A 27,241-nucleotide genomic window follows, 5' to 3' on the forward strand; every position below is an offset into this window, starting at 1 on the left:
CCAAATTCTTCTCCTCCACAGTATTTGAATCTTTCTATGATTTATATACATATAAAACTAAAAAAAGTGATCTATCAAATAACTAAAACAAATTAAGTACACATTAATGCAGCTATACCAACGATTTTCCTGTCAGAGTGAAAGTTAACTATGTTTCATGTATGAATCTATATATCGGTATAAAGATCTATTTTTACCGACCACTCACACATATGTGAAAGAAGGGTCTGTACATGTTCATTTGGAAATGAGTACATTTCTAAAACAGAGCCCTATGTCTGAGGCCTACTAGGGAATCAAAAATGTTTGAGCTATTGAATTAATTATATGAACTTCATCTCTATTAAAAGAAAAAAAAGTCCTTCAATTTTTAAAACCCAATTCTTTCCTTAGGCTTTCGGGTGAGGAATATTTCCTGCAAAATAGTATTGATTGCGTCACTTAGGAGAACCAGCTGATAATTAATGGGCACCTTACTATTCCATGTGAATAGTATTCGTGTCCTTTCACATCATGTTATAACCCTCTCCATGTGTAAGCATAGAGTATATTTTATTTTTTGAATGCAAGTTTGACCTGTAGACACATTTTTTATTTTTATTTTTAAATTTTGTTAAGTTGTTAATGGACACTTTATTTATTTATTTATTTATGTATATGTGGAACTAAGGATGGAACCCAGTGCCTCACACATGCCAGGCAAGTATTCTACCACTAAGCCACAACCCCAGCCCCTGTAGACACATTTTAAACATTGCCTTGAATTATTTTATATGTGGAAAAATTTTAAATACCTTAAATAACGATGGATTTATTTCTAAAGAAAAAAGTCTTATGTAACCAAGTAAATTGAATAAACAACTATAAGTCATTCCCAGAGACAAAACCTTACAAAATAACATTAACAAAATGTATAAATTCTCAGATTTTATTACTATAACCTTTAAAATATAAGTCTGGGTGAACACCTAGAAAAAACTCTGTATTTTCTTCTATTTGCTTAGCACAATGACCTAACATGGTTAATCATCACTGAACTGATAAAAAAAAAAAAAAACCCAACAAAGTATTTAAAGAGGGCCTTGAACATTAGATGAAGGATCACTTGTTGCATTTGCAGTAGGATTCTACATTCAGGTAGGAACATTTGATTTTTTTGAATTTCAACATTTCTTCTATATAAGAAATTTCTACAAATTGCAAAAAAAAAAAAAAAGATTTAGTGGTCATGATACATACTATAAATTTTATGTTGTCTTTTATACCCTTGTGTTCTAAACCCTCAAAACCAATTAACTCTCCTTTCTGGAGAGAAAAGTGCCTCAGGTAAGGGAGTCTTAAATTGTAGAAAGTCACATAATTATAATTCTGAAATAAAATTTGAAGTTCTATTCCCATTACTTTCTAGACTAAGGGATCTTCAAGTCTGAAAAAATGGATTTCTGATTGCCTTCTTAAAATGTGCTATTAGACATTAATTTTCACCAATTGCATAGAATTATTGGAGTAGACTCCCTGTTTCTTTGATTTTACCTTATCTTGTGACTGTCCTTAACAACAGTTGTTGCTATTGTCAATGGAAGTTGGGGATGGGTGGACCCCACGAAGGGTCTGAGAAGTTAGGAAGTACTATGTTTCCCTTTTCCTCCTTATTGCCACAGGCACATGCTAGAACCAGGCACTTGGCCTGCACTGCTTTGCTATGACTCCTGAGATAGTCAAAGCTTGCCACAGATAAGCAGAAGTCATTCTGCCCTCCCTTCCCCACCTCAATCGAGTGGGGAAGAACTGGCTGTTGTCTTCAGAAAGAGCTGCCTTGCTATGTCCGATGCCTGTGGCCCTGTCTTACAAGAATATTATGTCCCAAATATTCATGGACTTAATGAATATTTTTCTGGGTTAATTTTAACCCAGAAAAATAACTTGCTCAGAAAAAATGTTAATTACCTCTAAATCAGGCTTACCAGTATAAAGTGTGGAATTTAGTCAAGTCTGTGAAGTTCCATGTTACAATTTCACCTTTGGGAGAAATGAGGAGCAAAGTTCCTCCTTAACAAACTTTTTGCTGTTTCTTCCCAAGATCTAAGAGAGAGGGGTGTGCTAGTTGCTGTCTGAAAAAGAAGGGGAAATACAGAGAAAAATAATGTTTAAGAGAGATACATTCTCCCTTGAAGCAACAGTGTGGGAGATTCCTTCAAGTGGGCGTAACTGGGACAATATGGAAGAGAGCCAATCTGGGGCAGAATTACAACTAAGCAGTTAGGAAGGACATTCCAGTTTGGGAAGAAACATGCGGGAGGGCTGAGAGCTTTCTTCTGGGGTCACTGGTTTCACATGTCATGGTGCTTATGGGTGTACTGGGAAATGAGACCAAAACAAGGGCTGGGTTTAGGTTATGGAGACCTCCAATAGGAAGTGCAATCTGTACTTTGTATGGTATGAGGCCTCCCTGAAAGAATCTGAGGGTAGACCTGGTATGCATAGGATGAACTGTAGGCCAGGAGACTGGACAAGCAGAAGTTAATTGAAACTTAAGCAAGGGTAGGGGTGGGGGACAATAGCTTTCAAGCCTTTAGGAATAACTCCTTAATAAAAATAAAAAGTCTCAAGGTAAAGGAGTAGTATTCACCTTTAATTCGGAAAGATTTTCAAATGTAGGATGAAGTGATAAAAACTGCTTTGCTAATATTTACATTCTGGGCACAGAAATAGAGATATTCAATGAGAAAAAAATGGCATTAAATTTATCAAAGGGCTGCCTGTGACCTTGAGACCACCAATCTATTGATTTTAGTGCTCAGACCACTCTACCCAGAAACTGAACATACCAAGGTACAGCAACATGGAACACATGTGCAAAGTATCATAAGTGGAGTTCACTTAGATATGCATAGGTATGGGTTTCTGTTGTAATGCATATGTTTATATTATACTCACATATACATAACTTATAATATCTTGGATATTTTTTATTTATTTATCTATTTCTCATTCAATATGTATTATATATGTGTTTTATATATTTTTGATAATCAATAAATCCTTGTTGACTTAATGAGTAGTATCTACAGTTGATCTTCATTAATCATAAATTCTGATTTAGCAAATTTCTGTATTCACTACTATTTATTTGGAACCCCAACATTAATTCTGCTGGGCTTTCACGGTCATTGACATGCATGCAGAGTGCTGAAAAGTTTGAGTTCCTGTTTTACCTTTTGCTTCAGTGCACATAGTGTAAACAAATGTCCTTTTCATAGTGTATTTAATGACACTTTTTAATTTTTTTTTGCAATTTGGCGCTTTATGTTGCTCACTTTACTGTTTAAAATGTGCCAAAGTGCTACCCAGTGTTCTTATGTGCAAGAGTGTCTGACAAAAAAAACACATGTGTTATAACCTTCCCTCAGCTTAAATATTACTAGTGGTTACTAACTCAATGTTAATGAAGCAAGAGTATATATTAAATAAAATGACTTTAAAGGGAAATAAATACAAAAGAAGGCTAATGTATTGATCAGTTGATGAAAACGTGTTCAGAGGTGTACAGAAATCTAACCCTGTATTTCCTCTAGAAATATTTTTTTAGTATTTTCCAATTCCATGTTCTCAGTAACTTTATAGAACATAACTATCACAAATAGTGAGAATCACCTGTAACTATAATATTTATTAAACATTGTATAATTAGTATGTTATTAAAATCATTTAATATTTGTACTTCTTTGTGTCTGCATATATAGATATTTCAGATACATAAATGTCTATGAATAAGAATATATCTTGTAAACCTTAGTGAAAAACACATTATTCTACATAAAAGAGCAAATCAAAGGCAGAATTCGATTCATTTTACTATTCTTTAAAGTAGGGGCTTAATAACTTTCAAAATTATAAGTTCTCTTAGACTTTGACCCCCAGACTCCACTTACAGGGATTTAATTCTACAGATATGATCATATATAAGTAAAATGGAATGATACATTAAGATAATTTTCTAATGTGAAATAATTAGATATAAATTGCTTGTTAACATGAAACTAGTTAAATGTATTATGGATAATGCAATACTATAACCATGAGAAAAATGAGTCCCTTTTTTTAATACAAAGCATATACTGCAGAGTAAAAAGGTAGACAGTGTTGACAATATGCTACCATTTGTATTTAATTAAAATGCATTTCAAGTTTCTCCATAAGGGGCAAGGGTGAGAAGAAGAATCTTTGTTTTTTTAATATTTTACATTTTCAACTGCATGCATATATTTTCCTTGAAAAACAAAAGAACAAATTAAAGTAAGATGATGAGAGGGTACACTAAATATGACCATTGTATCTGAGAGGTACCTGGAGTACACTTTTGTGCTTTTAAACAAGTCCAAACTCTACCTGCTTTCTGAGCCTGGTTTCAGAGTTACCTCCTCTATGAAACCATGTTAGACCATTCTAGTTACAATTCAATAACATAATTCGTTTCATTTTCAATACCTATAATTTGCAAGGCACTGTTTGTCACTATGTAAAACTATAAATATAAATTAAATATATTTGCTTTCATAAGTTTTATAATCTATGTTGAAAACACTAAAATCTTAATTTGTATAATTTAAAAAGTTTTGGGGACTGGGAATACAGCTCAGTGGTAGAGTGCCTGATGAGCATTCCCAGTACTCCCCCAAAATGAGTAGCTTTTGTTTATATAATTGATGCTATACTATCCAATTTACTTTTTTTCAAATTTCTGTTATTTTTTCTGTTTATTTTTTCAAATATCTCAATAACTTAATCATAATCTTCCCAAGGCTAAAACATTGTACATTTTTCTTTCCTGTGTTTGTATCTACCATATTCCTAGCTAAGTGGTTGGACATAACAGGCTCAGAATAAATATCACTGATTGATTGGTTGATGCTGACCTTATAGCTTTTCTTACTTCTAAATTGTATATTGTTTGGATGAAATAATTTTTTTTTTCTCCCTGGTTAGGTGATCATTTTAAACCAAGCATCAACGACAACTGAAAACATTCACATAATATCTGTGGTATAATCATGGACCAAAATCAGCATTTGAATAAAACAGCAGAGGCACAATCTTCAGGGAAAAGAAAAATAAGACGCTGCGATGGATTCAAGGTGGAATGAATGTCATGTTTCCAAACTAAAATAAGTGGGGAATTTTTATTTATAGAAAAGATAACCAGTTGTTAAAAAAAAAAAAACACTATATTTCATATTAGCATTTCAATTGAAGCATACATCAAAATATTAGCAAAATGATACATATCTCAATTAATTGTTCTTAAATCTGGTTAAAGTCTTTCTTTGGTGTTATTTTGATTTTTAATCATTAATTATTATTGAAAAATTAGAAATACTGATGACCAAGAGATACTTATAAATGTAATTAAAATAAAAGATGTTATATAGTATTTAACATTCATTATATTCTTAGAGATAATCTATAAACCTAGAAGATTAATTTCTTGTGAATCATTTTGCCATCTTGGTGTATTTAAATGTTTCTTTCTTAGAGAACAACATTTGTTATTCTGATAACTTTCAGTAGTATAGTCTGATGGAAAAGAAATCTATAATAATCAAAAACCTGACCCAGAGACCCAGTTGATGACTTAGGAAAACCAGTTGATTTTTTATTTGCAAGTTAGCAAGTATAATGATAATTCCACTTTTTGCTTTTGTCACAAAACTCTGGGCATTATATAATATTGACATTTTCATAAATAGGAGAAAGTCCTCCTTGAGCACAGTGCAACATGAGGAAACCAAACTCAGCGAAGTTGAGAAATTTGCCTGAAGTCGCCTACCTTGTAAACTGAAAACCCTTTAAACCAAGACCAAGCCTTTAAACCTCATAAAGGAAATCTTGCAGAAGTCAGGAAATCAGTCACAGCCATTTTTCAACATTAAATTTCTTTTTTCTTAGTTGAAGTTGTAATCTTATCCAGCTGAATAAGGACCACAGAGATCATATTCAATTGCAGTAATGTTATATAAAGTCCTTTTAACTTTGTCCAAAGAACATGAAATCTGTTTGTTTTCAGACATATCTGCTAAAGTCTGTTCTGATGAAATGTTTGAATAAAGTTTAAGCAGAATGATAGTCATGAGGAAAAGGTTAATGCAGTTTCTTGGGGTAATATACTATGTTACAATGATTTCACTTGTATGTGCCTAGCAAAGTGATAGCAAATTGATTGCAATATGATTTTCAGAGTGATCTCTTACATCATATTCAGAGAAGAGGCTGGGAGTTGGCAGTTAGCAGTGTGTGTCAAAGTACATTACCTGCAGCCCAATAAAGAAGAGAAGACACAAAATAATAGTAGCTGACATTTACTGAACACTTAAAATCTGCCAGATGCTGATCTAGTGTTTTATTTCTGTTAATGGATTTATTCCTTATCACAAGTCTATCAATCAGATTTTATCGTCTCCCTTTTACTTATTAAAAAAACAAAACTTATGTATACACAGGATAAATAACTTTCCCTAGCCTCAAAGTGGTGGAGCAAGGTCTGATCTGGGACAGTTGGATTCCAGACTCCATGCTCTCAGCTCCGTTCTATATTACTAAAGTAACTGGATTTTCATATTAATACCCTCAAGTATTATGCCAACCTAGGATTCACAAATGGATTATTTAATGATTTCCTTATTCTACCCCTCTAAAATTTCACCGTCAGGTCAAATTATTCAGTATCTAGCAACTATGGGATTTCTATATTTGCTTGCGTGTATGCACACACACAAATACATGTTATTGATTTTCACACAGACTTAGCAGGTGTGAATGTATAAAAGTATGAATGGATAATGAACGCATTTAAGTAACAACAATATACTTCTATCCTTTGTGACCCTTTTCTTCCATTTTTGTATTGGACCAATGAGGTGATAGAGAATGTGCCAGTATAAACTTCACCTTTACACTTGCCATTTCTACTCAATATTTTTGTGCCTCTAATGAAAATTATTTTAATATCACAAAAGCAATGAATTATCACCCCAAAACATAAATAACAGAGCAAAGGTAAACTTTTTCCCTTTGTGCCTGATTCCTTCCGGAATAAACAACCCTGAAGGTGACTACCAGCTGTATACCCTAGTTTTCCACCTAACCCACTTTTTCCAGTTGAACTCTGTGATTCCCATCGAGTTTCACTGCGGGTGTTGTGCCTTCTGTGAGTTGAGGCAGCTGAAGAGTGACACGTATTCATCATTATAGTACTATACAAAGTAGTTTCATTGCTTAAAAATGCTCTGTTCTCTGCTTAGTCAACCACTTACCCAACCCTTGGCAACCACTAATCCTTTAACAGTCTCCATAGTTTTGCCTTTTATAGAAAGCCATATAACTGAAATCAGCCTTATTGGACTGGCCTTTTTCACTTAGTGACATGCTCTCACGTTTCCTTCATGTTTCGTCATGATTTGATGGCTCACTTTTTTTAACAGTCCATACCATTCCATCACTTGGTTATTCTACCGTTTATTTAAATGTACACCTACTGAAGGACAGCCTGGTTCTTTTTGCATTTTGGCAATTGTGAATAAAACTGCTACAAACATCTATATGCGGGTTTTTGTGTGAAAATAAGTTTCCACTTCTTTTGTGTGAAAACCAAGGAGTGTGATTGCTGCATTATATGGTAAGAATATGTATAGTTTTATAAGAAACCAACAGCCCTCTTCCAAAGTGTCTGTACCATTCATTCCCACCAGCAAGGGATAAGAACTCCTGTGTTTCACATCCTCACTAACATTTTGTCTTTCCAGTGTTCTACATTTTGACTAATTTAATTGTTCTAAGTGCTATCTTATTGTCATTTTAATTTGTATTCTCTAGTGATATTACAAGTGGAGCACTTGGTTTGTTTGTTTACATAATTTCCTAAGGTTTTCTTGTTTTTGATTTATATTTTTATTGACCTGTGGTTAGAAAAAATACTCAATATGATTTTAATTTTTTAAAAAAAATTTGTTGAGACTTATTCCATGGCCTATATGTGATCTGTACAAGAGAGTGTTTCATGTGCTGATGAGGAAAATGTGTATTCTGAAGCTGTTGGATGGAATTTTCTGCAAATGTGTGTTAGGTCCATTTGGTCTGTGGGGAAATATTTTTATTAGTGTGTATTAATTGTGCAGAATTGTGGCTTTTGTTATGTCCTATTTGTATATGCATATAACATATCTATTTGTCATCTACATATCTTCTTTGGAGAAGTATCTGTTAAGTTCTTGGGTCCATTTCATAATCTGTTTTCTTATTTGAGTTTCAAGAGTTCTATGTATATTTTGAAAGAAGTTCTTTATCAGATATGTTTTTTACAAATAGTTTTGGGGTTTTATCTAATGCTTCTACATCCATTGATTTGATCATATTTTTTTTCTTTTTTAGCCTATTGTTGGGATGGATACCAGCCATGAATACCTGGGATAAATTTGATTTGTTCATGATGTTTATTTTATTTTATTTTTTTTACATACTGCTGGATTAAATTTATTTGAATTTGTTAAGTATTTTGGCATCTATTTTCATGAACAATATTGGTCTTTCTTTTTGTGCAACATCTTTTACTGTTTTAGTATGAGGACGATGCTGGCTTCGTAGAATGACACAGGAAGCATTCCCATTGTTTCTATCTTCTAGAACTGTATAGTTTCTTCCTTAAATATTTGGACGTTGTCAGCAGTGAAAATGTCCACACCCAGTTGTTTCTCTTTTGAAATTTTATTAATTATTGATTCAATTTCTAAAATACATATAGGCCTATACATATTATCTATTTCTTCTTATGTAAATTTGGGTAGACTGTGTCTTATAAGAAATTGGTCAATTTTATCTATGCTATTAAAATTGCGGACATATTGTTATTCTTTGTATTCCTTTATTATCCTTTTAATGTCCTTTGGGTCTGTAATCACGTCATTTCCTTCATTTCTGATACTAGTAAATCATCTTTTTTATTCCGAGTTAACCTGGGTAGAATTTCTAAAGAATAGGCTTTTTGGTTTTGTTGATGTACTATTTTCAATTTCATTGATTCCTCTTTTAGTTTTTTTATTATTTTCATCTGTTTATTTTGGATTTAGCGTATTCTTTGTTTCCAAGTTTCCTAAGGTAGAATCTTAAATATTGACTTCAGATTTTCTTCTTTTTAAATATGTGCATCCAATGCTATAAATTCTAAGTATTATTTTCACTATATCCCATACATTTTGATAAGTTGTTTTATTTAGTTCAAAATACTTTGAATTTTCTCTTGAAAATTCTTCTCTGATGTATATGTTATTTAGAAGTGTGCTGTTTAATCCTCACATATTCTAAAATTTTCCAGTTATCGTCATGTTATTGATTTCTTATTTAATTCATTATGGTCTGAGAGTTGACACTTGATAACTTCTATTTTTAAAAATTTGTTAAGATATGTTTTGGGACCCAGAATGTGGTCTACATCGATGAATGTTCCATGTGAGTTGAAGAAGAATGTCTATGCTGTTGTTGATGGTGAAGTGTTCTATAGACATTGATTCTATCCAGTTGGTTAAACTATGTTCAAATCAACTATGTCCTTTTTGTTTCTGCCTGATGGATCTACTTCTGATAAAGGAATTTTAAAGTCTTCCACTATGATAGTGGATTCATTCATTTCTCCTTATAGTGCTATCATTTTTCTTCACGTAGTTTGAGTTCTCTGTTAGACATGAATACATTAAAGATTATCAAATATGCTTTTGCAAGTATATTATGTAACACACTTTTTAAAAATTTTCCTTACTTTAAGCTCTTCTCTGTGTGAAATTAATTTAGTTGGTCCTGCTTTCTTTTAATTAATGTTAGCATACAATTTTTCCATTTACTTTTGTTTCGTATGTATTTTTAAACTTAAAGAGGGTCCCTTGAAAAGAGCACATAGTCTTATTTTTTGATCTACTATGACAATCTCAGTCTTTTAATTCAAACATACAGATTGTGAAATTAAAGTGATTACTGATACAGTTAGATTAATACTACCATATTTACTACTGTTTTTGATTTGTTGCCCATGTTCTTTATTCCTGGTTGTGTCTTCCTTTACTTTTTTGCCTTTAACAGTTCTTATTGAGCATTTTATATATTTTGATTGTCTCTCCTTTCTTGGCATATTCATAATATTTCTTCTTTACTTTTATGGTGGTTGCCATAGTACTTGCAATATACAATTAAAACTAACTTTAATTCAAGTCCACTGTCAACACCATATTACTTCATAGATCATATGGGTACCTTATAATAACAAAACAGTCCTAATTCCCTCCCTGTTCCTTTTATCATTGTTGTCATTTATTTCACATATTTGTACACATAAAAACATATGCATAAGATACATTCATTGTTTTCTCTGGATGCTAATTCACAATGGGGGAGGCTAAGGAAACATACTTTAGATTAGGTAGAGGGGATTGAAGGGAGGGGAGGGGGTTTGGGGATAGGAAGGACATGAATTAGACATTATTACCCTATGTACTTATGTAACATTATGACTGGTGAGATTCTACATCATGTATAACTGGAAGAAAGAGAAATTTACTCCATTACATATGATGTATCAAAGTGCATTCATTCTATTGTCAAGTATAACTAATTAAAACAAAACAAAACAAAAAGACATTCATAAGGATACATAGGCAAATACTTTACTGCTATTACTATTGTGACCAATTAAGAAAATTGCTTTTATTTTATCTTCACTCATTCCTTATTCAGTGTTTCTCCTTGCTTTGTGTAGATCTGTGTTTCTGATCTGTATTTGTTTTCCTCTCTCTACAAAACTGCTTTCAACATATTTCAAGGCAGATCTACTTGCAACAGATTCCCTCCATTTTTATTTAAGAAAGTCTATTTGTTCTTCACTTAAGATAGATTATTTCACAGAGAACAGAATTCTAGGTTGGTAGGCTTATTTGTGTGTGTGTGTGTGTGTGTGTGTGTGTGTGTGTGTGTGTGTACGTGTGCTTTACATAATTCATTTTACTCTCCTTGTTTGCTCAGTTTCTGAGAGGAAGTCATATATAATCCTTATCTTATACTTTTTTTCCCCTTTTGGCTTCTGTCAGGAATTTTTTCTTTAACTTTGATTTTTTTGTAATTGAAAATGATACGCATAAGTGTAGTTTTAATCTTATTTTTTATATATTTATTTTTTGTCTTTATCCTGCTTGGTATTCTTTGAGATTCCAGAACCTATGATTTGTTGCTTCACATTAATTTGGGGAAATTCTCAGTCATTATTGTTTCAAATATTTCTTCTGTGCTTTCCTCCCTCGCATCTGTATCTAGAGTCCCCATTGCATGTATGTTATACTTTTGTGGTGGTCCCAAGGTCCTTGAATAGTCTATTCTGATTTTTCAAGCTTTGTTCTTTTTACTTTTTAGTTTTACAGGATTTTTGTTCACATATCTGAAAACTCAAATTCTTTAATTATTCATGTCCAGTTTACTAAGAAGTCCCTCAAAGGCAAGGCATTCTCATTTCTGTTAAGTTTTTGATGTTTAGAATGTTTAAGAATGTATTTTTAGTTCTTTCTTAGAATTTTAATCTCTTGATCATCTGTTCTTACATGTTCTCTACTGTACCATTAGAACCCATAGCGTATTAATCACATTTGTTTTAAGTGCCCTCTGATAATTCTAATATCCCTGCCATATCGGAATCTGGTCCTAATTCTTGCTTTTCAAATTGTTTTTTACCTTTTAGGTACTTTATACTTATTTATTTTTTTCCTAGATGGCCATACATGATGTCTTGAGTAAAAGGAGCTGTTGTAAATAGGTCATTAATAATCTGGTGGTAAGGTGCAGGGGAGGGAAAGCATTCTATGTTCTATAATTAGATCTCAATCTTTTAGTGAGCCTTTGCCCCTGGATTGGGAATTTTGCAAGTGTTAATCTGTTTTTTCTACCCACCCCTCCTTAGGTGGGCCAGGATGGCTAGAGTGGGCTGGAGTTGTGTATTTTCCTTCGGTCACACAGAAGGCTAGAACTGGCTGAAGTTGCAGGTTCGTGGTTCGTCCAAGCTCATGACTTTGATTAAATAGTTTCTTCTGAAGACAAGCCATATTAAGAACAGAGTGAGTGCTCTGGTTTATTTCAAAATGGTTCTTTCTCTGCTCATTCTGATGAAAGGATAAGAGGATTTCTCTCCAGTGTTTACTCTGAGAATCTTGTCAAACTCCTGTAGAGAAAGCTCACAAAAGGAAGGGGTCCTTGAATGGGTCCTCTGGAGTTCTTAATGTACAGTTTGTCCACACTAAGGCCCCAGCAAATCATCAGTCACACCTGAGGTTTTCTTGCTCTTGCATAGGTTCATATGTGGTTTCTGTTTCTGATTCTCTGCTTTGGTAAGCTGTGACTCCCTGTATTTACCAGTCTGTCCCTCCATTAATGGGGAGAGAAAATGACTTGCCATAAACTCTCATCTTCCTTGGGACCCATAAAGAGTTCTTGATTTTTCAACATTTTCAGGTTTTTCCTCCTTGTTTGGTCCTTGTTTGGACCAAAGGGCAGTGTCCCAGTTCCTTTCATACAGAACCAGAAACTGGAAGTCCCAAACTTTTAAAAATAGTATTCACTTACATCGTGTTAGTTGTAGACTTTTACTTCGGATTTTGTTTTATTCAGCTTTTTCACTGCTGTGACTAAAAAGAACTATCAACAACAATTGTAAAGGAGAAAAAGTTTATTTGGGCAATCACAGTTTCAGAGGTCTCAGTTCACAGACAGCTGGTTTCAGCTGGTTTCATTCCTTGGGCTTGAGGGGAGGCAGAACATCATGGCCAAAAAGTGTGCAAAGAGGAAAGTGGCTCACGTGCTGATCAAGCAGATAAAGACTCCATTTGTCAAATATAAAATACACACCCCAAAGGCACACTTCCAATGACCCACCTCCTCCAGCCACACCCTACCAGCCTTCAGTTACTATTCAGTTAATCGTGGCAGGTATTAATTCACTGATCAGGTTAAGGTTCTCATAAGCCAATAACTTCTGTAAACCTTCTTGCATGGTCTCACATATGAGCTTTTGGGGGGACACATCACATAACATTCAGTATACAACTTATTTAGAAACTAAGTTTCTTGTTTCTAAATATATGAGGATTTTCTTAAAGTTTTGCTACTAATTTCAATCATAATTTATTGTAGCAAAGATTGTCTGGAGGATATCTACTTTTCGAAATTTGTCACTACTTCTTTATGTCCCAATACATCATCAATTGTTGTAAGGTTCCCTTATGTACTTGAGGAAACTGTATATTCTTTGAAATATTTGGTACAGAATTCTACATATGTCTAAGACATCAGTTTTGTTTATGTTATTTAACTCTTCTTGTATTCTTGCTAATATTTTGACTGACTTATTGCAAATGGCAAAGACACATTAAAATTTACTTTATGATAGTAGAGTTATTAATTTTTCTTTACATATTTAAATGTATTATTTTAACCATTATCTTCTAGGTTGATATATACTTATAGCAGTATGTATAGAACTTTTATTTTTCCTAATTGTTCCTTTAATTCTATTTGTGTTATTATTTATACAGTTATAAGAGCTTTCTTCAAATGTTTGTATTTTCTTATCCTTTTATTATTAGCATTTTCTTATGAATTAGGACTTTCTAATAAGGAGCTTAGAGTTGAGTTTTTGAAATCCCCACTGAAAAATCTCTAGTTCATCTGTTTATATTTTATAAACATATATATCTATATACAAACAGATACATAGATGTACTTGTTCCCACTGAGCTTATTATGACAATTTATTCCTTTCTATGCTCATTTTTAATGCTTTCTTGTGCTTTTAAACTGATATATTTTCCATAATAAGAAAAACACTATAGCATTTTGCTATGATCAAATGTTTATATTTCCCCCAAAATTTGTATGTTGAATAATAATCACCGAAGCAATTGTATCAAGATGGGGACTTTAGTCAGTGATTTGGTCTGAGGGCCAAGCCTATATGAAAGGGAATAGTGCTCTTACAAAAAAGGCTCCAAAGAAATCCCTTGCCCCTTCTACCTCTTGAGGTTATGGTGAGAAGACAGCCCTCACCAGATACCATATCTGCTGGTGCCCTGATCTTGACTTTCTCAGCCTCCAGAATGGTGAGAAATAATATTCCATTATTTGTAAGTACCTCGTTTTGTTATATACAATATTTTGTTATAGCAGCTCAAGTAGACTAAGACACATGCCCTCATGTCCATTAATATGCCTCCTGAACCTTTAGATCATCTGAAATTGTTTGAATTTTTAATTATAGATAGCATCATGACTATTTCCCCTCCTATTTTTATTATTTTTTAAGGACAACAATAAAATTTATCAAATATTTTATCTACCTGGTTTTATAAATCTCATGCAGGATCTTTAGGATTAGATTCTTTTATTTAAGTAATTTTCCCCAAGCTATTTTAAATGTGACATTTTATGTGCCAATTTTTCTGAAACCTTATATACTTGAGAATATATATTCTTATAGCTGAATGACTATTTTGCTAAATATGAAATTCTAGGTTCAACGTTCTCTTCAATACTTTAAAAGAAATATTTTTTGTCTGTCTTACATCCATTCTTGTTTTTAAAAATTGATCTGCTCTTTCTCCTGAAACAATTCTAACTTTTTTTCTTGGATATTCTTAAAATTTACCTTACTTCTTGTCATGTCTCCACATCCAAGTGTGGGTTCTTCCTTCTCTCTCTTGTTAGATCTCAATGGCCTTCTCAACCTGAGTTAGTTTTGTTTTAATCTTTGTTGAATATTATGTATCTTGAATTCATTATTTCTTTAAATATTTCTCATCTTCAATTTTTTCCACTTTTAATCAGTTATGATCAATTTTATGTAAAATCTTTGTATATCAATATTATGTATATATCCAAATATTTTTGTGAACATCACAATTTGATTTTCCAACTTATCCTTTTTCTTTTTTATTTCATATATTTTTTAAACTATTATATTTTATATCTCATATTTTCTGCTCTTTTAAAACATGTCATTATTTCATTTTGCTGATACTTCTCATATGTATTTTGTGTATTTATTATACTTTAAACTTTTGGTGAGAGTCCTCTGAAACATCTTCCTTGTGTAATAACCACATCCCAGTTTGGCTTCTTCATTTCTCTCTTTTGAAGGGATGTCTCTTCCTCCAAGATCCTGCTGCCTTTTCCTCTGAGTTCCCCTATCCCTGGTGGGGTTACTCTTCCTGGTAATAGGACAGGGAAGGACTGAAAAACAGAACCTTGTCAGTATGAGAACCAAGAGCCCAGAAAGCAGAGGGAGCGGAGCTGAGGGTGAGCACCAGGCACCAGTAAACCACCTGTCACTCTGCACTGGGCCAATAGCCTCTAGCCAGTGCCCTGAGGGAGACACTACTCTGGAGGACCTGTTTTAATACTGCAGGAATGTTGAGGGGATTACCTCTGAGAGAGAATTCCAAAGTCTAATCCCAAGGCTCTCCCCTCTCCCTACCTGATCTTTTGGGCAGGACTTCTGAGTCACTGTGGTTTTACCCTGGAGGCCCTTGCAGCTGAATTCTGGGCTGTCAGTATCATGTAGCTATACTGAAGACAACACCCAATTGTATCATAACTGTGAATTTTAATAGAGTAATCAGTAGCTGCGGAGAGAAAATGAGATCTAATCCCAAAGTTTTGGATCCTAGGGATGAAGATGAAGTTGAAGATGGGTTTATGAAGGTTTCAGAGCCTGGGAGCTTTCCTCTTCCTCCTTATAGCACAGTACTGGTGGATGATTGAAATATTATGTCCAAATCTGCCAATTTAAAATTCTAATATATTTTTAAATACTCTGGTAAAATGATCATATTAAGAAAACAATTTATGACAGAAAAAGTTCATCTTTTAAATAAGCACTGTAAAAATCAGACGCAACTAAAGCTGATGACATAGACAACTGCTGGGATATCACCAAAGGATAGGGATCAAGACAAGTGAATACATACATTCTGGCTGAAATGAATCAAATAAGAAAGCACAGAAATGCACAGAAAGAAAAAGTGACAAACACTGTAAAGATCTAAAAGAAATGAACCATAAAAGATTTGCTTGGCCAATATCAAAATTCTCTTTAGGCAAATCTCACTTGAGCTCTGCATCTGCCTTAGTTGTATCAACTGGATCAACATGTTTATTTTTAGTTGTCTCAAGTTTGACTTTGAAATGATTTCATTTTCTTTAAGACCAAGACTTCTCTTTTTCTTATATTTCTCACCCCAAATATCAGCATTGCTACATCTAGTTACCTGACTAGAAACCTGAAAAACAAAATCAGAATCCTTGTTTTCAATTATTGCTACATTCTTGGTTTTCCTCTTAAATTTCTCCCAAATGTGTCTAACATTTCTCTTTCCTACTCATCTTTTTTTTTTCTTAATGTTTTCTGACCTCATCTTCCTAAGAGATTTCTTTGCCATAAGTTCATTTTTATCATGGCTATCAGAATAAACCCATAACATTTCATCTTTTTGTCATATTTAAATATGCAGATTAACCCCCTAATGGTTAACATATTTCATTCTTGTTCTGCCTACCCCGACATTCCTTTGTTTTTTCAAATTCTCTGTATACTTTGTCTATCAGGGCCTTTTTTATGGGCTTTCTATTTTGTTTTAAATGTCTTATTTCTTCTTCAGTTTATAAAATTCTATTACCCCCTGAAGACTTAGCTCAGATATTATGGCATCTATAAATACTTTAACCTGTACAAACAAATTAATCACTTTTACCTGTGTAACTCAAAACTTTACAAACTTTTGCAAGGACAGCAATTAATACATATTGTGTTGTCATCCTTCTTCTGTTATTCATAGCCCCAGAAGATGATGTCTTCTTTGGTTTTACTGTCCTAGTTGCTCTATTCCTGTTCTATTCTACTCCAAAGCTCGGCAGAATAACTGCCATATTGCAATTACTCAATAAATGTTTGCTGAGCAAGTCAAGTAAGTTCATTGGGTTCATCAGAACCGTACATGTGGAAATTTGAACTGTCATCTGACTTCAAGTCCAGAATTTTTGTCACAATAAGTAAATAAGTGCCCTGCCACGGCTGCAGGTAAATACAGACTTTACCACTCGTTCCAGTGTCAGCTTATCTTTTGCTGCCAGTGACACTTTTAAGATCTGTTAGATGATTCTGAACATTTTTACCTGTTTCGAAACTTCTCAATCAAAATTTCTCTGTTCTCTTGCTACTGACCTTCCAGTGTTTTTCACTGGAGATTTTAGCTTTCTTCCCTTTTAGTAACTTCGTAAAATTTTGATAAAGTCATCATATCTTTTTTTTTTTTTCTGAACTTAGGTCTTATGTTAAAAACAGTGTTAGTAATGCCCAATTCACAGAATTATGGCAATAATAAAAGTAAACAAATAATTAATCTAAGTATATTAACTCATTTCATGTCCTCTTAGGATCCCAGCTCATTGGAGATAACCTCTTCTGGGTTTTATGTCTCTTACTTCTTTCTTTGTGGAACCAATTTAGGCTTTTACTGTGAGAATTTTGACTATTTGAGTCTCTTATCTTGAACTTATATTGTTTTTAAGATTGAAATCATGGATGGTATAAAAGCTTTCTTTGAACTTTTTGAAAGCTCCTCTTAGCTAGGACTCACCTTTGATTATGCTTGTGTCAGCTTTAATAAGATATATTGTTGATTTCTGAAATTCCTTTTCCCTTGAGTTCACCAATCAGTGCTCCTGTGGGTAACATTTAAGTCAGAGTCTTCTCTGTGTTTCTTTCACAGCCAACAAATGATATTGTTGGTATACTCATCACTGATTCTGTAGGTACTTATCTTAGTGGCTGGCATGAACTATATTTGGCTAAATCATCGGAAGTCATATTGTTATGTGAATGAACTTACAGCAGATGAAGAATTTACCCATGGCCAAAAAATAGAAAAGAAAGAAAGAAAAAGAAAAGAACAGGGCTTTAATGTTAATCTGTTCATTATTTCTCAAAGAGATGTAAGAGAAACATGCAAATGGTTAAGAGACATCAAAAACTTGATTGTTGACAAAATACATTTTATGGGCTGCTGAGCATGACAAAAATTTCAAAAACTGAATCAATAATCTGTAGGTTCAAGCTGTGATATTTATTCTCTTAGAATATATTACAAAGGATTAGGATGAATATGAATCTGTATGAGTAATATGTAAATGCTTAATGAGATGATACAAATATCCAGAATGTGGAGAAAATACTGTATTGCCAAATTAAGTAGGGGCAAGATAATTTGGGTGACATGGAGTTAGTAAAGAAAGAAAGAAAAAGGAAAAAAGTGCATACTTTAATAACTATGCACATAATCAAATTTATGTTAATATAAAAGTGTATAAATTTGAAACTATGTGAATTAAATAATTTGATTGGAAATATTATTTTTTATTAAGAGAGTAAGCATCCACCAGGAATTGTGGTAGGAGAGATTTTGCTATAAAATTTCAGTCAAAATTTCAATATCAAAAATTAAAAGGCAAAATAAAATCATTTTAAAAAGGGAAAAAGTAGAGCTTGGCACAGTGGCACATGCATGTAGTCCCAGTTACTTGGGAGGCCAACACAGGCAATTCACTTGAGTCCAGGAAGACAAAGCCATCTGGGCAACACAGGGAGAGGCAGTCTCAAGAATAAAATAAAATAAGGGTGGAGAGAGGGAGAGGGAGAAGCAAAGCAAGGAAGGAAAAAATAAGAAAAAGAAAAAAAAAATCAGATGATGAATTAGCCCTATATTATCTACAAAGAAATGGAAATTTTCATTTGCAACCCTGGAGGCAAGAAAACAATAGAACTATATCTTCCAGAGAATTGAATGTATAAGTACACATTTAACCAAATTCTCTTTCATGTAAAATATCTCCAGGAATAAAGGTTGAAAAAATTTTATCACTGAGAACCCTTTTGTAAAAGAATTGTTAATTGATGCTCTCCATTAACAAGAACAAATAATCCTAAGGGGAGAAGTAACACAATAAATAATAGTAACCCAAAGATCAGGTAAAATTGTTAGTGAATTAAAAATTTATCTCCTGTTAAAAAAAAAAAAAAAAAAAAAAAAGCAACTCAACATTAAAATCGAAAGTAATATTAATAGATAAGCAGCTGAGAAAGAGAAGCAGTAGAGGAAAGTACAAGAATTATAAGTGTTGCAATTAAAAAGTAATTTAGAATTATAATTCTAAAGTAAAATTGCCCAGATTTAAATCTTGGCTTGGCTATTTATTAGTTACAAGTTCCTGGGCAAATTACAGCCTCTAAAAACTTCAATTTTCATAGTCTTCAAAATGATGATAATGCAATTTACCTCATTGGTTGTGAGGATTAAGTAAATTTGCATATGTGACGAACTTGGCACAAAATACTATGTAAGTATTGAATATCAACATCATTCTGAAGGAGTAAAGACCTAAGAATGGAAAAGGGAAATAATAAAAGATAACAATTTTTCAAAAATGCAGACAAGTTTGGAGAAATAATTTCAAATCTTTCAGTGAGCATGTAAAGTGCATTGATTAAATTTAGCAGTTAAAAGAAAAAACAACAAAATGAAGAGTCTCAATCCAAGAAAAATGATATATACAATTATAACAGGTATGCCTAGAACACAATGACAGAGGAAGTTAATTAAAAATAAAAAAGAAAGACATTGAGATACAGTATCCTGGGCAAAATCAGTGCAAATAAAACAAGTATGGCAACACTAGTAAACTATTGCCTATATAGAATTCAAGATCAAAATCACTGAAGGGACAAAAAGTGGTATTTTGAATTGATGAAAAGAAACTTAAGAGTATCTTCAGTGACTTCTTCATTCCACATACTATATTAAAGACCTGAAGTTTGTTGATCTGAGTAAGAAAACAAAGGTCACATTGTCTTCTTAGTGGAGCAATGTTTCAGAGAGAAAGAAGACTTAAAAGCAACCAATTATAGTGTGACACACAATTCACTGATGTACTTCGGGAAATGTAATGGCTTCCTATTGCTGTTGAAATAAATTACTGGAAAGTTGGCGGCTTAAAATAACACAAGTTTACAGAACAACTCTGAATGCCTGAAATCCAAACATGAGTCCTATGGTTAAATTCCAAGGTGCCAGCAGATGCTGTGGGGGAGAATCTGGTCCTTGGCTCTTCAGGCTTCAGAGATTCCCACTGTGCTTAATGCATTGTCCCTTTCTAGCATTGTCATCACTCCAACCTCTCATTCCATTGTCACATCTTCTTTTATTCTGATTCTCCTGTCTTCCTTTTTTCCACAATAAGGACCCTTGTGATGGCAATGATACACTCAGATAATTCAGGGTAATCGCTCACTGCAAGGGTCTCAACATAATCATATCTTGCTAAGTTCCTTTTGCAATGTAAATAACATACTCACAAATTGTAAGAATTAGAACAAAGAATACCTTTGCAATAAAACATTGTTCTGCTTACTCTAGGAGGTGAGAGGCATTTGTGAATATAATTACAGAAGGATAATTTTTCAGCAAGTGCCAGAACTTGCTGAAAAAAACTGAACATTGTTTTTTTTTCCAGATTTTCAATCTACTGACAATCTTTTAACCAGGGTTTGATCAAGGTTAAATTATTTAAAAAATGTTTTTGGAGGGGCGATCTCAGAATAACAGCAGAGTAGGAAATTTTCTGTCCTCTTACAGAAACATGGAAAACTGTCAGAAGCCATCAGAACTAAGTTTGTCAGAACTCTGGAAAACAGTCAAAGTTTTATAGCAATTAAGAGAACACTGTCAAGAAAAGACAACTTAAAAATGAGAGAGAAACTTTGAGATTTTGCTCATCTTTGCCACACCACATTCTCCTGGATCAGCAGTAGTCTCAAAGACAGAAGCACAATCTCAGTGTAGGACCCCGGTCTCTAGTTTCAGAGGAGCAAAGCAGGCCAGGGAAGAGTTTCTTTGGAAAAAAAAGACCTTCAAAAGCAATCGCATACATGGAGGTATTTAGAAAGCTATGTTTGTGTCCCGTACAAGACACACTGTCATAAGAGAACTGAGAAGATCCTAAGCTTTCATCTCAGGCTAACCACCAGACTCAGTGCAAGTCTGGCTAAAGGTTGAAGGAGCCAAAAAATTCACAGGAAGGGCACTATGAACTGAATGTTTGTGTCCTGCCAAAAACTCATGTGTTGAAACCCGAGAAATAATGTGATGTTATTTGGAGTGGGGCTTTTGGTAGGTAAATAAGAAGAGACTGGGGTTCTCATGATGGGTTTAGTACCCTTATGAGAAAAGGCCAGAGAATTAACTAGTTTTCCCCCCATGTGAGAATATAAGAAGCAGTTGATTGCAAGCAGAGAGAGCTCTCAACAAAGCTAACCATGCTAACACCGTGAACTTAGACTTATCAGCCTGTAGAACTATTAGAAATAAATGTTGTACTTTTAAATTTTTAAAAATTTTTAAAACTTTTTAGTGCACTTCAGTTATACATAATGGGACTCATTTTTATATATTTATTGTTGCATATAACATAGTTTAATTAGTTTCAATTTCTAGCACTACCAACTTTCTTTCTCTCTTCCTTCCCCTGATCTGCTTACTCTACTCCATTGGCCTTTTGTTTATTTATTAATTATTTGTTGTTTAGCTGATGCATTATGTAAACTTTGAATACATTGTGGCATATTCATGTATACACCTAGCATAATTTGATTAATTTCATTCTGCAATTTTCCCCCTTTTCCTCTCCTCCTCCTTTGCCCTGCTTGTACTTTACTGATATCCCTTCTACTTTTATGAGATCCCATTTATTTATGCCTTTTTTCTCTCCAGCTTCCACTTTTAAGACAAAACATTCAACCCTTGACTTTCCGAGTCTGGCTTATTTTACTTAGCATGACACAGTATTGAAGGATACAGACCATCATCTATTTGTCAAAATCTATAAGATGTACAACACAGAGTGAATCCTAACGTAAAGTAGAGGCTTCAGTTATTATTAACATATCAATATTTTTGACTTATCAATATAAACAAATGTGCCATACCAACACAAGACTAAATAATAAGTAAAACTATGTATGGAGTAAAGGAGTTTGTGGAAACTGTACTTTATGGTCTATTTTTCTGTGAACATAAAATTGCTGTAAAGAATTAAAGTCTCTTAATTAAATTTTAAAAACAACATTTAACCAATTAGTATCAAACCAAATCCAACAATACACTAAAATAATCATACATCATGACAAAGCAAATTTGTCCTGGACATGCAAGCATGGTTAAACCGAAAATTAATCAATGAAATATAATTCATTAATCAAACAAAGACAGAAACACATGATCATCTCAGCAAATGCTGAAAAGGCATTTAACAAAAATGTAATACCTATTAATGATAAAATATTCATAAAACCAGTAATATAAGGAATTTTTCTCAACATAAAGGCATTTATAAAAAGTTACCACTGATATCATACTAAATATTGAAAATCTGAAAGCTTTCCCAAGACCAGAAGAAGAAACTAATGCTCACTATTATCATTTATCATTCAATATTGCATTGGAACTTCTATCCAGAGTCTTTAAATCATAAAAATAAATAAAGCATCTAAATTGGAAAGAAGGAAAACTATCTCTATTTGCCAATGAAATGTTCCTATATAGAGAAAACCCCAAAACACACACACACACACACACACACACACACACACACACACACACACAATCGATTAGAGGTAATAATAAATGAACTAAGCAGTACTGCATGGTACAAAAATCACACAATACTGTTTCTACCCACCAGTCATGGAATATTTGAAAAATAATAAAGTAAATCAAGTTAAATAACATCTCTAAGAAAAAAATCTAAAAATGAGTTTAAACAAGGAAGTAATAAAAAGTACACTGCAAACCACAAAGCATTGCTGAAAAAAATTTAAGAAGACCTAAATGGAAAGATGACCAGTGTTCATGGATTGGAAGATGTTATTATCAAAATGTTACTATTACACAAATTATTCCACAGATTCACTACAGTCCCTATCAAAACTTCAATAGCTTTTGCTACCCCAGGAATGGGAAAGCCAATTCTCAAATTCATGTGGAATTATAAAAGTGTCCAAATACTCAGAACCATATTGAAAAAAGTGAAAAAAGTTGGAGGACTCACATTTCTCAATTTCAAGCAGATTTGGAAACTACAGTAATCAAAATTGTATGGTGCTAGCATTAAGATAAACATACAAACTAATGGAATATACCCAGGACTCCAGAAATAGTCCCATACATCTATGAACAATTGATTTTTGACAGAGGCACTAGGTCCATTCAGTGGGGCATATTCTTGTCTCTTCAACAAATTGGAATGGGATAACTGGATTTTCATATGAAAAGAATGAAGGCAGACACTCATACCTCATAGCACATATAATTATCTCAAAATAGATCATAGATCTAAACTTAAGAATGAAATCCCCAAGCCTCTTAGGCGAAAATATGAGGTAAGTCTTATTGACCTTAGTAATGGATTCTTAGATATATCAACAGCATGAGAGAAAGAAAGAAGGAAAGAAGGAAAGAAAGAAAGAGAGAGAGAGAGAGAGAGAGAGAGAGAGAGAGAGAGAGAGAGAGAGAGAAAGAAAGAAAGAAAGAAAGAAAGAAAGAAAGAAAGAAAGAAAGAAAGAAAGGCTATATATATTGGACTAGGTCATATTTTAAAATTTTTGAGCAAAAATAAATTATCAAGAAAGTGAAAAGATTCTATAGAATGAACTGAAAGATAAAATATTTGCTAACCATCTTGGATACATCATTAAAATCCAAAATATATTGAGAACACCTACAACTCAACAAGACAAATAATCCAATTTTAAAAAATGTGCAAGGGCTTGCATAGATATTTCTTAAAAGGGAATTAAAACAATGATGAATTAGCAGTTCACACCTGCTAGGATGACTATAATTTTTAAATGGAAAGAAAATGTTGGTGAAGACGTGAGAAAACGCAACCTTCATATACTGCTGATGGAAATATAAAAGGGCACAGAAGCTATGGGAAAGAGTTTGGCAGTTCTTCAAAGAGCTAAACATAGAAACAGTCATTTGTCCCCAAAATTCCACTCCTGGATACACACCCTGAAGAATTATAAACAAAGACTCAAACAGATACTTGCACACAATATTCATTGCAGCATTTATAATTGGTGGAAAAAAACAAATATTCAACAACAAATGAATGGGCAAAATGCGGCATATTCTTGCAGTGGAATACTATCCAGCCTTTAAAAAGAATGAATTTCTGATACATAGTACAACATGGTTAAACTTGAAACCATTATGTTGTTAATAAACAAGACACAAATGAAAAAAATATTGTATTATTCCCCTTTAATAGATATCTAGAATAGGCAAATGAATTGAGACAGAAAGTACATTGGAGATTACCAGGAACCAGGGGAATGAAGAATGACAAGTTATTGCTTAATGGTTACAGTTTTTGTTTGGGGTAATAAAAAAGTTTTAGAAACAGTGGCGATTGTAAATATCAATAATGCCAATCAGTTGCACACTTAAAATAGTTAAAATGGCAAATTTATGCCATGTCTTTTATGTAAAAATTATTTGTTGAAAATGTTTGGATGTCACAGAAGAAAAAAACAAATATTCACTGAGAACATGATTTTCATGGTTTTGTAAAACCTTTGATAACGGCGGGGTGTGGTGGCTCAAGTCTGTAATCCGAGCAGCTCTGGAGACTGAGGCAAGAGGATGAAGAGTTCAAAATCAGCCTCAGCAACTTAGTGAGGCCCTAAGCAACTCAGTAAGACCCTGTCTCTAAATAAAATACAAAAAAGGACTGGGGATATAACTCAATGGTTAAGTGCCTCTGAGTTCAATCCCCGGTGTCCTCCTGACAAAAAATAAAAATAAAAAATATTTTAAAAAAAGTTGATAAACATTGTAACTGAACATATCATGAAAGTTTTAATAAAAGCATATGACATTTTAGTTACAAATTGATGAAATCTGATGGAATGTAATAATTCAAAGGTAGCTCTTGTGTTGAAAAAAACTGAATTACAGAGGGTGGAGAAGAATAGAGTCGGAGATGTTTATTGAGAAGTTTAAAGTTTATATAAAACTTGATAGGTTGGGAGATGGCAACATGGTGAAAAGCAGTAGTGGAGACAAATGAGAAGATTTCAGAAGTATACCACAATTCTGTCACCGCCTGGCTCTGTATGAAACCCAGAGGGATGTGTATGTCTTTCAGCAGGAAGTCACCCATATTTCTTATTTTCTCTAAAATATGTTTTTAAAAATTGTAGCCAAAAACCAAACAAGCAAGCAAACAAAAACCAAACTCAGGCATAACATTAAACTTGCTATTTCACATGGTTTCTGAATGTGTAACTCAGTCATGTTAAGCAAATTCACACTGAGGTGCAACAAATCTCTAGAACATTTTCATCTTCCAACATTGAAACTCTACACCCACTTAACACAATTCCTCTTCTCCCCCACCTCTGGCCCTCTCTAAACACCTTTCTATTTTCTAAGTTTCTGAATATTTTAGATACCTCTTATGAGTAAATCCATATATTTTCTGCCCTGTTTTGACTGACTTATTTGGTTTAACGTAATGACCTCAAGGTTCCTCCATATTATAGGATGTGGTAAGATTTCCTTCTTTTTTTAAGCTACATAATATTACATTGTATGTATATATTACATTTTCTTTACTCATTTTTCTGTGAATGAACGTTTGAGCTGCTTCTGCCTCTATTCTCTTGTAAATAATACTGCAATAAGCATGACATCTCTGTCCAAGATTCTGCTTTGTATACTTTTGAATATACCTAGAAGGATTGCTGGATCATATGATAAGTTTTTTGAGAAGCTTCCATACTCCTTTCCAAGATGGCTACACCATTTTACATTTATACCAACAAGCACTATCCTCTCCACATCCTTACCAATACTTGATACTTTCTATTCTTTGGTTAGCGCTATCCTGAAGAATGTGAGATAGTATCTCATCGTGGTTTTGATTTGCATTTCCCTGATGATTGATGCTGAGCATCTTTTCATGTGCTTATTGGCTATTTGTATAATTTTCTTTGTATAAATATCTATTTAAGTCCTTTTCTCATTTTTAAAAAATTGCTTATTTGGTCTTTTGTTGTTGTGGTTGGATCATACAATTTCTTTATATAGTTTAGATACTCACCCTCTATCAGATATATAAATTATGTTATTTTCTACCACTCCATAGGTTATTTTTTCACTTTGTTAATTTTTTCCTTCTGTGTGCAGAGTTTTTAAGTTCAAGGTAATTCCATTTGTCTATTTCTCATTTGTTGCCTACATTTTTAGTGTCCTTTCTAAGAAATCATTGGTAAATCCAAAGCCCCTCAGATTTCCCCCTGTGTTTTCTTCTAGGAGTTTAAGACTTTTAGATCTTGTAGTTACATCTTTAATACATTTGAGTTTGTTTTTATATGGTATAAAGTATAAGGATGCAACTTCATTCTTTTGTATATTGGTAATTCAGTTTTCCCAGAACCATTTGTTGAAAAGACTGGTCTTTCTTCATTGTGTAGTCTTGGCATCCTTGTTGAAAATCATTTGGTTTACTTCTAGGGTCTGTGCTCTGTCCAATTGGTCTATAGATCTATCATTATGCCAGTGAAACTCCATCTTAATTACTCTTGCTTTATAATTACTACCTCATAGTGTATTTTGAAATAAGGAAATATGAGGCATTAACTTCTGCATCAAGATTATTTTGGCTATTCAGGCTGCCTTTGGGTTCTGAATGAATTTCAGGTTTTTCTGCTAAAAAAAAGTACAATGAGAATTTTGACAGGTATTGTATTATATTTGTGTATGGTTTTGGGTAATATGAACATTTTAACATAAGCTCTTCCAATCCATGAGCAGGGAATATTTTTCCACTTATGGGTGTCTTTAATGTCTTTCATCAATATTTTAGTTTTAGTGAACAAATCTGTCACCTCCCTGGTTAAGTTTACCCTAAGTATTATAAGTATTGTATATATTTTGATGCTGTACTAAGTGAGATTGCTTTCTAATTTCCTTTTCAGATTGTTCATTGGTAGTGTATACAAACAGCTGATTTTTTAATGTTGATTTTGTGTCCTGCAATGTTGCTAATTTTT

At 33.1% G+C, this 27,241-nt stretch overlaps 1 protein-coding gene across 1 annotated transcript in view; it reads left to right on the forward strand.

Annotated features, from left to right (window-relative positions):
- The first annotated feature begins 1,004 nt into the window (after positions 1–1,004).
- The window catches only part of LOC306662008 (solute carrier organic anion transporter family member 1B3-like), an 88,808-nt gene continuing 62,571 nt past the window's right edge, over positions 1,005–27,241 (forward strand). The window contains exons 1-2 of the mRNA XM_079141482.1: positions 1,005–1,137; positions 4,987–5,135. Of these exons, the coding sequence (XP_078997608.1) occupies positions 5,052–5,135 (84 nt within the window). The 5' untranslated portion in view covers positions 1,005–1,137; positions 4,987–5,051. The remainder of the gene's footprint in view (positions 1,138–4,986; positions 5,136–27,241) is intronic.

The sequence above is a fragment of the Sciurus vulgaris genome (assembly GCF_902686455.1).
Source record: "Sciurus vulgaris genome assembly, chromosome: 5".
Lineage (NCBI taxonomy): Eukaryota > Metazoa > Chordata > Mammalia > Rodentia > Sciuridae > Sciurus > Sciurus vulgaris.